Below are 16,391 nucleotides of genomic sequence, written 5' to 3' on the forward strand. Positions count from 1 at the left end.
GAGGGTTTTTTTTCTCTTCTAGGGAAGAGGTTTGTAAATGGTATTTTGTTTGTACAGACTGGTTTACTTTGTGTTTTATAAAATGAAAAAACTTCAATAAAAATATTTTCAAAAATCTATTTCATAATGCTCCTGGAAAGTGCCATGGGAGATTTTACTATATTAAAGATGCTACACAAATGCAAATTGTTGTAGTTATATTTGTACTGAAAATGTGCTTCTATTAAACAAAATAATTCTTGTAATCATGAGGTCAGTAAAATTAACAGTTATGTCTTTTGTGTGACAACTGCTTGGAATTAGATTCTGTTCATACTACATTTGGAACTTAGTCATGTGATGAAACTTAAATAAAAATAAAAAATGAGGGAAAGAAAAAAATGATAGCTGCGCATTTATTTAGTCTTTTATGGGCCCAGGGAATTCCAAAATTTTGAGTTGTAGTCACAGTTGTAAAGTCGGAAACTTTGCAGCCATTTGCACACAATATCCCATAAAAGTGATAATAACCAGGTAATCTACTTTAGCAATATTGGCTGAGGAATAAACATTGGCCAGGACATGAGAGAACTTCCCTACTCCTCTTCAAATAATGCTGTGGGATCTCTTCTGCCCATCTGATAAGGCAGATATGGCCTCACTTCAGCAATTAATCCGCAGATGGCGCTTTCAACTGCTTGGGTACTGCACTCGAGCCGAGATTTTGTGTTCATGTCCCTAAAATGAGAATTGAACTCGTAACCTTCTCAGTGATGAGAAAGCTACCACCGAAACAAGAGAACACCATGCTGTATTCAACCTTGAACTCTGCAGATAAAGTCAGCTTACAACATTTCAGAAATCAGAATGTATTCTTCTATGATGTTTGTGTTTCAAACTCAAAAGAACTATCCATGGTAGAAGTTGAAACATTTAAAGAACACAATCCTCATAGACAACAGTCAGTGTTGTTGTACTAGGTAACCTTATTGATAGAAGAGGTCATTAACATAGTCGATATGGGTAATGCAACGAATGTAGCTTACTTGGATTTACAAAGACGGTCTACAAATTTCTTATATGAGAATAATAGGGAAGTTGATGTTTGTGCAATTGGACTGGATTTGTCATGTGTATGGAGGTACAGTGAAAAGTGTCCTTCTGTGTACAGTCCAGACAGATCGTTCCATACATGAAAAAACATAGGACATACATAAATGCATAATGTAAATACATAGGCACAGGCATCGGGTGGAGCAGACGGAGTGTAGTACTACTCAGTAGTGAAGATGTGTGAAGAGATCAGTTTAGTCCATAAGAGGGTCATTCAGGGATCCGGTAACAGTGGGAAAGACACTGTTTTTGAATCTGTAGTGTATGTTCTCAGACTTTTGTATCTCCTGCCCGATGGAAGAAGTTGGGAAAGAGATTAACCCAGGTGGGAAGGGTCTTTGATTATGCTGTCCGCTTTCCGAAGGCAGCGGGAGGTGTAGATAGAGTCAACGGATGGGAGGCAGGTTTGCGTGATGGATTGGGCTCTGTTCCCAACTCTCTGTAGTTTCTTACAGTTTTGGGCCGAGCAGTTTCCATACCAGGCTGTGATGCAGCCAGATAGGATCCTTTCTATGGTGCATTTGTAAAAATTGGTACAGGAATTCTTATATTTAATAGAACCACATTTTCAATACAAATATAACTACAACAATCTGTGGACATGCCGAATTTCCTTAGTTTCTTGAGAAAGTATAGGCGCTTTCTTGGTCGTAGCGTCAATATGGGTGGACAATGACAGATTGTTGGTGATGTGCACACCTAGAAATTTGAAGCGGTCAACCATCTCCACCTTGGCATCATTAACGCAGACAAGGGTGTGTACGATACTTTGCTTCCTGAAGTCAATGACCCGCTCTTTAGTTTTGCTGACGTTGAGGGAGCGATTGTTGTCATTACACCACGCCACTAGATTTCTCTATCTCCCTCCTGTACTCTGACTTATCGTTGTTTGAGATCCGACCCACTACGGTTGTGTCATCAGCAAACGTACAAATGGAGTTGGAGCTAAATTTTACCACACAGTCGTGTGTGTGTGTGTGTGTGTGTGTAGGGAGTATAGTAGGGGGATAAGTTTAGAGACAGTGGACTGGTCCATATTTAAGAACTCAGCGACCAACTTAAATGAGTATGCCACCACCGTCACAGACTTCATCAGCAAATGTGTGGATGACTGCGTGCCAAAGAAAGCAGTACGTGTGTTCCCCAACCGGAAACCATGGCTCAATTGCGAGATTGACTCCCTGCTGAAGGACAGATCTGAGGCGTTCAAGGCAGACGACCCTGACCTATACAAGAATTCCAGGTACGACCTCCGCAAAGCCATCCGGAATGCCAAGAGAGAATATCAAACCAAGCTAGAGTCACAGACAGGCTCTCGGCGGTTGTGGCAAGGACTAAACAACATAACGGGCTACAAAGCGAAGCCGAACAGTATCTCTGGCAGCAGCGTACCACTCCCCGATGAATTCAATGCATTCTATGCTCGGTTCGAGCAGGTAAGCAACAATCTGCTGGCGAGTGCCCCAGCAGCCCATAATTCACCCATACCCACCATCACAGCTTCCGAAGTCAGATTGGCCTTCCTGAAAGTGAACCCTCGGAAGGCGACGGGCCCAGATGGGATCCCTGGTCGTGCACTCAGAGCCTGCGCGGACCAGCTGACAGAGGTATTCACGGACATCTTTAACCTGTCCCTACTCCACTCAGAGGTCCCACCTGCTTCAAGAAGACCACCATCATACCGGTACCAAAGACGAACCAGGCAACGTGCCTCAATGACTACTGACCAGTGGCCCCAAGTTCAGTCGTAATGAAGTGCTTCGAGAGGTGATCATGAAGCGCATTACCTCCATACTCCCAGAACTCCTTGATCCACTGCAATTCGCATACCGCTGCAACCGGTCCACATCAGACACCATTTCCCTGGCCCTACACTCATCCCTAGAGCATCTCGAAAACAAGGACTCCTACATTAAACTCCTATTTATTGACTACAGCTCCGCCTACAACACCATAATCCCAGCCAAGCTCATATCAAAGCTCCAAAACCTAGGACTTGGCTCCCCACTCTGCAACTGGATCCTCGATTTTCTGACCAACAGACCACAATCAGTAAGAATGAACAACAACACCTCCTCCACAATAGTCCTCAACACCGGCGCCCCGCAAGGCTGCGTACTTAGCTCCCTACTCTACTCCCTGTACACACACGACTGCGTGGCAAAACGTGGTTCCAACTCCATCTACAAGTTTGCTGACGATACGACCATAGTGGGGCGGATCTCGAATAACGGTAAGTCCGAAGGGAGGAAGGAGATAGAGAACCTAGTGGAGTGGTGTAGCGACAACAATCTCTCCCTCAATGCCAGCAAAACTAAAGAGCTGGTAATTGACTTCAGGAAGCAAAGTACTGTACACACCCCTGTCAGCATCAACGGGGCCTAGGTGGAGATGGTTAGCAGTTTCAAATTCCTTGGGGTGCACATCTCCAAAAATCTGTCCTGGTCCACCCACGTTGACGCTACCATCAAGAAAGCACAACAGCGCCTATACTTCCTCAGGAAACTAAGGAAATTCGGCATGTCCACATTGACTCTTACCAACTTTTACAGATGCACCATAGAAAGCATCCTATCAGGCTGCATCACAGCCTGGTATGGCAACTGCTCAGCCCAGGACCGCAAGAAACTTCAGAGAGTCGTGAACACCGCCCAGTCCATCACACGAACCTGCCTCCCATCCATTGACTCCATCTACACCTCCTGCTGCCTGGGGAAAGCGGGCAGTATAATCAAAGATCCCTCCCACCCGGCTTACTCACTCTTCCAACTTCTTCCATCGGGCAGGAGATACAGAAGTCTGAGAACACGCACGTACAGACTCAAAAACAGCTTCTTCCCCACTGTCACCAGACTCCTAAATGACCCTCTTATGGACTGATTTCATTAACACAACACCCTGTATGCTTCATCCGATGCCAGTGCTTTTGTAGTTACATTGTATATGTTGTGTTGCCCTATTATGTATTTTCTTTTATTCCTTTTTCTTCTCATGTACTTAATGATCTGTTGAGCTGCTCGCAGAAAAATACTTTTCACTGTACCTCGGTACACGTGACAATAAACAAATCCAATTCAATCCAATCCAAGTACACAGCCTTGTGGGGCCCATTATTGAGCATTGTCCACATTGAATTAATTTTCTTAACACCAAAAGACAGACGTAGCTGTAAATAGGACATATTGACTGGAAAATGTAAAAGTCACCATTGATGTTCCAGAGGCCTGTTTCTGAGACCCTTGCTGATAACACTATTTTTGAATGCTGTAACAGGATATCTGAAGTTGTATTATTACATCTGTTAATGACAAAAAGATGTATGAACAGGAAATTAGTACAAATGAAATGCATCATCTTTGAAGGAGCTTGAATCAATTATCCAGACCCGCTGATATGTGGCAGATGGATTTTATTGTGGAAAAATATAGAATGACGCCCACAGGAACAACATACAATAAACAACTTTATAATATACAAGGGTTTGAAGTTTTACTGGTAGAGGCCAAGAAGGAAAGATATTTGGGAATGATCAGTGATCCTATCTTGAAAACATCAGTACAGTGTAAAACAGTTATTAATAAGGCTTCACTTTCAGCCTACTAACTCCCACACTACTTTGACTATACTTGCACACAGCTTGCTCCCTGTTAAGAGTCTATTCCATTTTGCCAGTTTTTCCATTTCCATCACATCTGTCCTGACGATGCAAACTTCCATACTTACACATCCGGTATATCTTCCTTTTACCTCAACCAGAGATTCTTGCCCACAATGGTTGGCTAAGACCCTCAACCATGTTCATTAATTTCATGTGTTGCTTCCCCTTCCTCCCCACCCCCCAATTCACTCCTCAATCACCCCGAACACACCCTTCCCTTCCCACACCATCTTTTCACGCAAACATAGGAAATGCAATCATTCCCACTCCTTTTGGTTTTGCAACATCAATTCTAACCATTTAATCTCATCTAACTTCCACTCCATTATCGATCTTCCCTTTTGCTTCATTTCCAACCCTCCCACTTTTCACTTGCATAAAATTATATCACTAACTTTTCCCAGTTCTGATGAAAGGTCATCAACCTGGAATGATAACTGTTTTTCTCTCCCCACAGATGCCGTCAGACCTGCTGAGTATTTCCAGCATTTTCTCTGTTTTTACGTAAAGACAATGGGGACTGGGATGCAAGTGGTGTATTTTAGATTACAAGTCAATGCATGTTACAATGACAGTCTGCAGGCCAGAACTAAGGTCATTTCAGGCGTAGAGCATGCTATTTTGGCCAGCATACTTAAAAAAAGATTAAAATGCTTTATAAAGAATTTATAGAAAAGACCAGGTTAATCCATTACTAATTCACTGATTTATAAATGTGCTGAGGTGGTCCTTCTTACCTGTGGACTCTAGGCATGGTACTTAGTTACTAGACAAGATTACAGTCATAATCTGGTACTTGCTTAACACTTGTTTTTTAGTACAACATCTAAACAGGTTACAAAGTAGGCACAAAGTAGGCATGTTGCTCCTGAGCATGGTGTTCCAGCCTCGAAAGCCAAACACATGGCTGCTGGATTTCAGTGGTGCATCATCATCCACATCATATATTAGCATACCCCATCTATTAGCCCTTTATACATCAATGAAGACGGGCTCAAGTGAATAAACTTATTTTAATTGAAGAAAAGACATGATACAGGAAACATGCATGCTATAGTCAAGATTGAAAGTAAACAAAATATTTAACGTGGAATAATTAGCATAGGACTGGAGGAAACTCAGTACAGAATTCATGAACATCAAGCAAGGTTAGAAACTGATGAAAACCTTTTCCCAGCCTCACTGGATAGTGAACATATGGGGAAAAAACTCCCAGAGCAGGTAACGAATTTGTGATGAATTGAATTAAAGGAGGCCCGCAGGACATCTACTGGGAAGGGAAGATGATGGGTTACAGAAATATTAATAACCTTGCTTGATTTTTTTTGTAGGACAGATCTAGGAAGGAAAATAGTGTTCCTGGAAATACGGCTCAGTAGATATGAGTGGGTAGGTAAAAGCACAATCCACCAATTACAAACATGGATTCTGAGCGGAACAAATTTGATCAGTAGAACTGTCTTTTCTTAATCTAAACTCTATATTTTTACTGTATTTCAGCTTGTTATAAAACCAAACTGCCATTCTAAATTCAGCACATGAGTGGTTTTACCTTAGATTATGCTACAGGTAGTAAGTACTATAAAACATACTCACCCAGACGAAGCATTCCTTGACCATTGGGATTGTCATCAAACCATTCACCTTCATAAGTAGAGCAATCTGCATAATACATTCTACCCCAGCCATTTCTCTTGTCAGCGTACCAATGGCCCTCATAAATGTCATCATCGGAGTAAAAGTTGGTACCTAACCCCTGCGAGAAAGGGATTATTGATACAAAGTAACAATTATGGAAATATAAAGGTAAAATCATAATCATTGCAAAAAAAAAAAAAAAGAATGATTAAGAAAGACAAAGATGTGATCTATTTAAAGCCTTTCACAGACTCAGGACATTTAAAATCACTTTTCCAGTCAATGAGATAGCAAACACGATGGCCAGTTTATGCCCAGCAATCTCCCAAAAACAGCATTGTGATAAGGATCGGATCATCTGTTTTCAGATGTTTAAGAGAGAAATACTGGCTCGGACATAGGGCACAACTCCCATGCTTTTCTTCAAAACAGTATCATAGGATCTTTTACATCCACCTGAGAGGTCAGAAGGGCACTCAAGCAGCATTGCTGGAAATTATCAGTGATTCCCCTGTTTTGTGAGGGCCACGAAGAATCCTCTTCGTGTCCATGGTTGTGCAGGTTAGGTGAAATTACAGGGTTGAAAGGATAGCGCAGGGAAAACAAAAGGCACAGAAAGTAACAAATCTCTACCATTGATTTTCATATAAATTTCCATCATTAATAGAGCTGTACAAACTATTGTGTAGGAAGGTAACCTGGTGACCAGACATTGCAAGCAGCTAAAGACTATAGCCAGCAGATCGTTCAGGTGTGAAATCTACCTGGACACCCCTTGCCTCCAAATTACCAGAAGACAAAAACAAATTATTTTAAGTAATACTTACTCACTGTTTTTAAATGGGGCTCCAAATAAGTTAGTGATTTGAGGCACATTTTTACTCGTATAATTTTAGTTTCAATTGCAAGAGATCAATGTCCATGCTCCACTTTACAGAATTTGCACTGCTGAATTCAATACACTTATCCCAGTGGCAGACTAAGTTCCACAAAATACTTGGCGAAGCTGAAAGAGGTCCAGCAATATTTGTAGGTCGTTAGTTATACTATTGAATCCTGACATCTGTAAATGAGTAGTGGATTGATCCACAAGTGTTGTCTTTAACTTATGGTGGTTACCATGTACATATCTTGAGTAATTCAATTGGACTTAATGGCATTTTAGAGCCTCTGCCCATGATACAGGCAGGTACCTGAAAAGATGTAAACATGAATGTACCATCACAGGGCAGCACAGTGGCGCAGTGGGTTAGCCCAGCTCTGGGTCACCGTCCGTGTGGAGTTTGCACATTCTCCCCGTGTCTGCGTGGGTTTCGCCCCCACAACCCAAAAATGTGCAAGCTAGGTGGATTGGCCACGCTAAATTGCCCCTTAATTGGAAAAAATAAATTGGGTACTCTAAATTTATTTTTGAAAAATAATAAAATGAATGAATGCTATCTTGTTATGAGCCCAAATGGCAGTTCTGTAATGAAGAAGGAATTTTATAATATTATTTGATACTCTTTGTAAAATGTTTAACCCCTACTGCTACCTAGCCCCATGCTGCGCATTGGTACACTGGTAAAGTTTCCATCATAAGTATGGTATGAGTTTCATTTGTTGTTTTTGAACTGATTTGAAGATAATTAAAATACAGACAATAATAATAATAATATAATCTTTATCAGTGTCACAAGTATTTGGCTTACATTAACACTGCAATGAAGTTACTGTGAAAATCTCCTAGTTGCCACATTCCGGCGAGGGAGAATTCAGAATGTCCAATTCACCTAACAAGCACGTCTTTTGGAAGTTGTGGGGGGAAACAAGAGCACCTGGAGGAAAACCACCCAGAACTTTAATGAAAAATAAAAGGCTGATTTGTTTGCACCTATATCTGATTTATTGACGCAAAGTCTCCTAGAACAGCAACATCCACCTTTATTCATGTTGTTTCATATCCCAATCTTACCATTGCAAACTTACTCCAAATTTCCCTGGAAAAGTAATTTGAATATATAACAGCAAGCATAATGGTGAATTCACGATCTCAGAAGTGGTTTAGCCAATGATTACCCAAGTTGAATCAATGAATCAATTAAACAGATCAATATTGACATCGCTGGAGTCATAACATTCTGAATTTTAAATCCTTCTACAATGCTGAACTTGAACACTAGCAAAAAATAGTTTGAGTTACGGACACAGTCAGCTGCTATATTCTGTTTTCAGGAACATTCCATGCCACATATTTTTTAACCATTTATTTAGAAGACGACATTAGTAATTTTAATATACCTATAAAGCTGAATATTACTAAAAAGAGAGATATATTGCCAAAGCTTTTCATCTTGCACTCATCAGGACAAACTCCCAAAGTTTAAATGATCACAACATGGGAAAGGAGTGCTGACTGGTTGGCAAGTCAACTCTGATTGGCTGAAGCATTACCATGGAGAAAGCAACAGGAATCTATCAGCACCCCAAGTTGCTGGGTAATTCAAAAATGGAACATCTAATAGTGCGAAGCCTAACGGGAAATATGGACAATGTAAGATTCAGGCAGGCACATAGCCTGAATGTATATTTGTGAGCAAAGAATCCAGACAGCATCGAAACCTCCAACCAATTAGCATTTTGATGGCCCATCTCCGTGAGACAAAGGATTGATACTTGAGTAACCGATACAATCCCAGACATTTCAGCGCCACTCCCTGTACTCAGGAAGCGCAAACAACAGGGTCAATGACCGCTTAGGACACGCCCAGCCATCAAAGCACCCGCCCCTTTATTGGCTCAGATCGAATACAGTGATCGGGAACTACCCAATTAATGGGGTCCAAACCGAAGGACTGCCCAAAAGAGCGCGAAACTCCCCAAGGATAAAGAGAAACACTGCCATGTGTTCGACCTCTTTTGGACCGGGCGCTCCAGCAACGTCCACCTCCAATTGCAGCACCGCCAGAAGCAAGTTCAAGTTCAACGCCCGCTACCAGGCAGATGAGCCCCGCTGAGCAGCAGTTACTTCTCCAGACCCAGTAAATCCAGATTCGAACAAAGACCACTGTTCCTCTGACCTAAGCCGGGTGCCTGAAGTTAAGTACAGGTTGTCATAGTTGATAGGTATAGTTTAACTAGTAGTGTTTATGTTGCATGATTAATCTTGTGTGTAAACAAAGTACCATTGATCTTGAACTAACGACCTGGTGTTTGGCTCTTTGATCGATATCCGGTTGAACCTTGTGGTGATATCATTTGATAGCTGGCGACTCTGAGCAATATAATATCGATATCTAAAGAAAGAAGGGCAACCTTATTGATTGTCATATCTATAGTAGGTAAAAAAGGTAACAGCTTTTGGCGACATCTGACGGGATTCGACCCAGAAGTGACTGTGTCACTCCGAGAGAACCCACAAAACATTTGAATTGGAAATCCAAATTGGAAAAGTAAAAGAAACCACAAGCGCAAGACCAGTATCGATCAAACCTCCAAGATTTGGAAGTGTGTAATTTGCATGCGTACTAACAAGGGATATAAGGCAAACTCAATAGATTTTGTTGCGTGAAACTTTCGGGAGTTGTGTAAACCGGAAAATAGGTCAAGCCATACCCGCTGTTTGCACCATCGCTTTATTCCCCCCTGTCCCAAATTCCTGGTAGAGATACAAAGATAATCGTAGAGATGGCAATGGAGGCAATGGAACGCCTTATGCACCCACAGGAACCAGAGGTCGCAGCGACCAACAGAGCAGAACAGTGTCCCATATGGGAAGAGGAAATTAGGAGGTACCTAAAGGGGAAAGGATGGCCCCTATGGTCTGAGTTTGTGCGAATGAGGAAACAGGTCCTGGTAGCATAGGACAAACTTGGTGGGATAACCTGACCGAGATCCATAGATCTAAGTAGAGTTCGTAAGCTGATGGCAATCGTGTTCTGCTTGGCACAGAGGAAGTCGTGAGGATGCTCCGTAGACAGCTTGAGGAGAATGAAAGGAGTAGAGAGGGAAATGTTAGCGAGTGTGAGAGAGTAAATGAGCAACTCAGAGAGCAGCTAGCGGCAAAGGACAAGGAGATGGCTGATGTCAAACGGGCACACCAATCTTGTCTCGCTCACCTAAGTAGTTTTCAGATCCAATATGATAAGGCCTACCAGGACATGCAAAGTGCGGTTTTGGTAAGAGAGGAAACAGAACACCAAGCAGAACAATTGAGAAAGCAATGCGAGGACTTAAAGGCAGCCCTACGAGTACTCCACAGTTCCACCACGGAACAGAGGCAGAGTTCCGTAGACCATGCCAAGTGCAGGCATCAAATTGCAAGGTTGCAATCACTGCTCTCAGTTCAGAATGGACACCTTTGGCCCAGAGTTAGATCAGGAAGATGGCCCCGATTGGCAGGAACTTAATGAAACGGCCCACCGATATGTGAACGAAACAGAAAGTCAGAATAGAGCCCCCAGGCCCCGAAAAGGAAAGCACCCGCACCACCGACTGCACAGGCAGTACCCAACCCTATGAATCCCATTACCACGCAGCGTAGAGTAACAACAGAAGACCAACCCGATTTTGTGTACATCACCCCACTAACCATCACCCAATTAAGAGATGCCCGTGACAAAATACAAACTTTTCACCCCACGTCAGATCCACACCACTTTTTTTGAACAAGTTAGGCAACAGACAGTCATGTACGGTCTGGATGAGGAGGAAGAAGTAAAACTCATTGTAATGAGCCTTGACCCGTCTGTTAGTTCAGCCCTTCCCGACCCACAAAATGTAGGATGAGGTAGCCTCCAGGATATGAAAACAGCCAGCTTAGATGCCATTGGCTACAATAGAGGAGATCCAGTAGAAGGACTCAATCGATGCAGACAGAAAAAGGGAGAGCATCCAACAGCATTTGCTGGACGCCTCTGGATCCACTTCACCACAGTATTCGGTGATTTAACACGCGCCCATTTATCTGCAGACAATACAGCCAAATGGACCCGTATTTTAGTCTCCCACGCCATGGAGGCAGGACAAAAGGCATGTGCGAATTAAGACCCCTCAGACCCGGCACACAATGAAGTGTGGGTACTGAAGCGACTATCTAGAGCTTGGGAACAATCCCTACAGGAAAAGACAGAGCAGGAGAGTAGACGCCAACATGAATCCAGTAAGGGCACACCAAGACCCCGCGTAGGTAAATGAAGGTAGAAGTAACACGCAGCACCCTAAAGCGCAGGGATGCTACAATTGTGGACACGAGGGACATTACGCCCGAGAATGCAATGCCCCCCCCGAATCAGCAATGGAATCAGCCCAAAAATGCCCCACCTAGGAACAATGCCAGGCCTATCCACAGCATTAGCGCCTGTGCAGACAATTTGGCCATAAATAGCACCGATTGACTGTGTTCGGACTCCCCAACTTGGGTCTGCGACACACTTTGGGACAAGTCCGGAAGACCGGTAGTTGCAGGCACAGTCCGGGGACACCCGGTAGAGTTCCTTTGGGGCACAGGAGCGTCCCGGACCACGTTAAACTCCTCCACGATGTACCAGCGAGATATATGGCCCACTACAGACACCATCTCTCTTAGTGGCTTTACAGGGCACCTCCAGCAGGGACACATTACAGCCCCTGTGGATATCCAGATTGGTACCATTAAAACCAAGCACTCAGTCGTTTTGGTAGATTTACCCCAGACAGCAGAGCACATCTTGGGGATAGATTTTATGAGCTCACACACCTTTCTTTCGACCCCGTAAATAAATGTGTGTAGAAAATGACCAGAGCACCACGAGCCCCCGCCATGCTCACAGTAGGAGACTACGCACACAGGATTAGCTCAGTGGGAGAGTACTGGTTTGATCCACAAACCATTACCACGGACAAAACAGTTGGAGAAGTCTTGAAAAGACAAAGCATCGTTTGCCCAGCACAAGCATGATTGTGGTAAAATTCCAGGAATGGTCAACATTACAGGTCCCAATCCCAAGCCCCAGAAACAATACAGTTTTCCACAGCAAGCCGAGGGAGAGGTAGCTAAAGTAATCCAGAGTTTATTGGACCAAGGAGTAATTCAGCCCGTAGCCTCAACGAACAATGCCCCGATTTGGCCCGTAAGAAAACCAGATGGTTCATGGCGACGGACCATCGATTATAGACAATTAAATAAAGTAATTCCGTTAGCAGGCCCCACCGTTGCCACGAGTCCCGAGACAATGTTAAAGCAGGGACTAATGTCATGGTTTTGGACATTAGCAATGGCTTTTGGTCCATTCCATTGGACAAAACGTGCCAGTACAAATTTGCGTTCAATTTCCAGGGACAGCAGTACACGTGGACATGCCTTCCACAAGGCTTCTACAACTCCCCCTCCATTTTTCACAGACAATTGGCGAATGGATTAGCAAAACTTTCTTGACCCGAATGCCTCGTTCAGTAGGTGGACGACTTGCTCCTACAGACTGACACCAAGGACGAGCACATTTCGCTTCTTTCTGAACTATTAGGTCTCCTGAAAGAAATTGGATGTAAAATCAACCCCAAAAAAGCCCAAATTCTCCACGAAAAGGTTACTTATTTAGGTACGGTCATAACGCATGGTAAGCATGAGATAGAACAGAAACGGATCGATTCAATTGTAAAATTGCTCTTGCCCCACAATGTCACAGCACTCCGGTCATTTTTAGGACCGGTCGGTTACTGCAGGAACCACATAGACGGTTTCGCCACAAAAGCGAAAGCCCCACTTTCCGAGCTTCTTAAGAAATGGCTTCCACAGCACACGGATGCCGTAGATGCATTGAAACGCACCCTAAGCACAGCCCCTGCTTTACAGGCATCAGACCCACAATCCCCATACGCAATAGAGGTAGCGACCACCAACTGAACCCTTTTGGAAAGGCACAATCGTTTAGGACCCGTAGCCTATGCCTCACGAGTTTTAGATCCTGTAGAGCAGGGATTTTCAGCCTGCGAAAGGCACTTGCTTGAAGTTTTTTGGGCTGTCCAATACTTCTCATACATAACAGGACTCAACCCCGTAACCATTTTGACTGAGCACACCCCAACACAGCTACTGTTAGACGGTAGGCTAAAAGATGGCACAGTAAGCCAAATTCACGCAGCGCGCTGGACCCTACTCCGACAAGGACGCGACAATACGGTAAAAAGGACAAAGACGCACACGTTTCTGGCCGACAATTTACAATATGCAGGAACCCCACATGAGTGGGAGATGGCACAACACAGGCCCCTTTGTTCCCAAATCGGTGCCGAAAAAGACAGGCATCCGACAACAGATGACCCAGCCCACAGGTAAAGCTCTAAAAATGTATGTAGATGGCTCCTCCACAGTGCTAAATGGTAAAAGGATCACAGGATGTCGTATTTATGCAGAGGACGCGCTTTAGAGGCAATCTCGTTAAAGTTGCCTGGACATTTAGGTTCGCAGGCAGCCGAGTTAGCAGCCATTGCATACATTGTGCAGCACCCAGATTCGTTCCCGACCCCAGCAAACATATATTCGGACAGTTTGTATGTTTGCAACAGCTTGACAGAATTCCTGCCCCTATGGGAATCTAGAGGATTTATATCCGCCGATGTAAAACCCCTACCCTCAGCGCCATTACTAAAACACATTCTCCAGACAGCGAAAGGTCGGAAATACGGAATCATAAAAGTTAGAAGCCACCATCCTTCCTCCCCACCCGGTAGCGTGAAAGCAGACGCCCTAGCGAAAGCAGGCTCACGACATGGCCACTTTTGGCAACCCCTCGAGAGTGCCCCAGTACACGCGGTCCAGGTCTCACAGACCAATATTTAAGATTTGGCACAGGCACAAAAGGAAGATGACACGCTAAAGGAAATTTTAAAAGGAGACTTCCCAGCTCCCTATGATAGGTTCAAAGACACTTTAACGATACACGAGGGAATCATATTAAAGGATGGTATTTATGTGGTCTCCACCCAGGACTGGAACCAGATTATTTGTCAATTCCATGACGGACACGGACACCAAGGGATAGAATCCACCCTTGCCCACCTCACACCTCTGTTGGTGGCCAGACTTAAAAACTGATATAACCCACTACATTGAGAATTGGTTTATTTGCACCCAGAACAACCCAGACAGGTATGCAAAGAAAGGTCAGCTAAGACACACCCACCCTGTTAATGGCCCATGGACGAACTTGCAGTTAAACTATATTGGTCCCCTCCCCCCTGCAGAAATGGATTCAAATAAGTGTTGGTCGTCATCAACACCTTCACAAAATGGGTAGATGCATTCCCTTCAAGAATAAACATGGCCAAAGCAACAGCGAAAATTCTGACCGAGCACATTTTTACTAGATGGGGACTCTCCCATAGTATTGAGTCGGACCAAGGTTCGCACTTCACAGGCAGAGTAATGAAAAACGTCCTGACGATTTTCAGAATAAAACAGAAGTTTCACATTGCCGCTGGACTGTGGGTGATAGGCATTGTGGAATGCATGAACTGAACCCTAAAGGCAACACTTAGGAAGATGGTACAGCAGCACAATACGATATGGGACACAGTGCTCCCATTCGCAATAATGTTTATTAGAAACACGGAGTCGCATTCGACAGGATACACCCCCCCATAACCTCATGACCGGACGACCGGGGCAGCACTTGGCACAATGGTTAGCATTGCTGCCTACGGCACGGAGGACCTGGGTTCGAATCCCAGCCCTGGGTCACTGTACGTGTGGAGTTTGCACATTCTCCCCGTGTATGCGGGGGTTTCACCCCCACAACCCAGAAGATGTGCAGGTTAGGTGGATTGGCCACGCTAAATTGCCCGTTAATTGGAAACAAAATAATTGGGTACTCTAAATTTAAAAAAAAACAGACGACCCATGTAGGGTACGGAGTATTTATTTGGCCAGCCCCACAGTCACCGCCCATACCCACGAAAAAGCGGTCCAAAACATATGGAGAATATTGAAGCAGCACAGCTCGCTGCAGCTGTTCGACTAGGCGCAAGGAGAAAGCAGAGTAAGGCCTGCTTTGATAAAACAGTACACCCAACAGAGTATACAGTCGGACAGCAAGTCATGATCTCCCTGTACAATCAGAGTTCATTCCTCTCTCCCACATTTGCAGGACCCTACTCAATTTCCGATAAAGTAAGCCCCTCAGTTTACAAGATTACATATCCAAATGGAAACTCAGGATGGTTCCATATAAACCAGCTGAAGGTTTATGGAACTCAGTGCAGCCACTCACACCACATTTCACTGGCAATGGCAGACAACGAAGACCAGCCCACTGGCAACCCAATCCAGCCCTCCCCCAGCCAGGACAGCACATCCACAGGCACGACCTGGACTCCACCCCCAGAGACGAACTTCAGCCTCACACTTGATTCTGCCGCCAGCGATAGCGACAGCGAAACCACAACGAACGCCCCTGATATTCCCACCCAATGGAAAAACAGACCAGGCCCCAGTCACTGCAGCCCCAGTGACACCGACCACGATATGTTCGGCCCCTCAGAGACAATTTATTTGCCGTTGCAATATGGCAGGGTTCATTAAATTGGAGAGGGTTAAATTCGCCTTGAGGGGGTCGGTACAAGGGTTCTTTAGGCAGTGGCAACCGTTCTTAGACTTTCTGGCAGAACGATAGACATTGGTCAATGGCAGCAGCGGCTCGGGGGGTGGGGGGGGTTTACTTTATTTTTGTTTATGTTATTTACACTGGAAGGGTCTGAGGGGGTGTATACACCTGTTGTCTTAAGTCGGGGTGTTAATGTTAATTTATTATTTAGGTACGGGGGGGGGGGGGGGGGGGGAGGGGGGAGGGGTTTGGGGGGTTGCTTTTTTAAGATTGTGTTTTGTACTTAACCCTGTTGGGTTCTTTTTTCTTTCTCATTTTGTTATTGATATTTTATGAAAACCTTTAATAAAAATTATTTAAAAAAAAAAAAATTATTTGCCGTTACCGGAACCTGACCCACCGCCCGACGATAGTGATCCCCCTCTTACCGCCCTACAGGACAA

General features: G+C 44.2%; 1 protein-coding gene across 1 annotated transcript in view; it reads right to left on the reverse strand.

Annotated features, from left to right (window-relative positions):
• Positions 1–16,391, reverse strand: part of morn3 (MORN repeat containing 3) — a 90,954-nt gene that overhangs the window by 51,792 nt on the left and 22,771 nt on the right. Inside the window, exon 3 of the mRNA XM_072495209.1 lies at positions 6,347–6,506. Coding sequence (XP_072351310.1) covers positions 6,347–6,506 — 160 coding nt within the window. The remainder of the gene's footprint in view (positions 1–6,346; positions 6,507–16,391) is intronic.

This window comes from Scyliorhinus torazame, chromosome 1 (assembly GCF_047496885.1).
Source record: "Scyliorhinus torazame isolate Kashiwa2021f chromosome 1, sScyTor2.1, whole genome shotgun sequence".
In the NCBI taxonomy this organism is placed as follows: domain Eukaryota; kingdom Metazoa; phylum Chordata; class Chondrichthyes; order Carcharhiniformes; family Scyliorhinidae; genus Scyliorhinus; species Scyliorhinus torazame.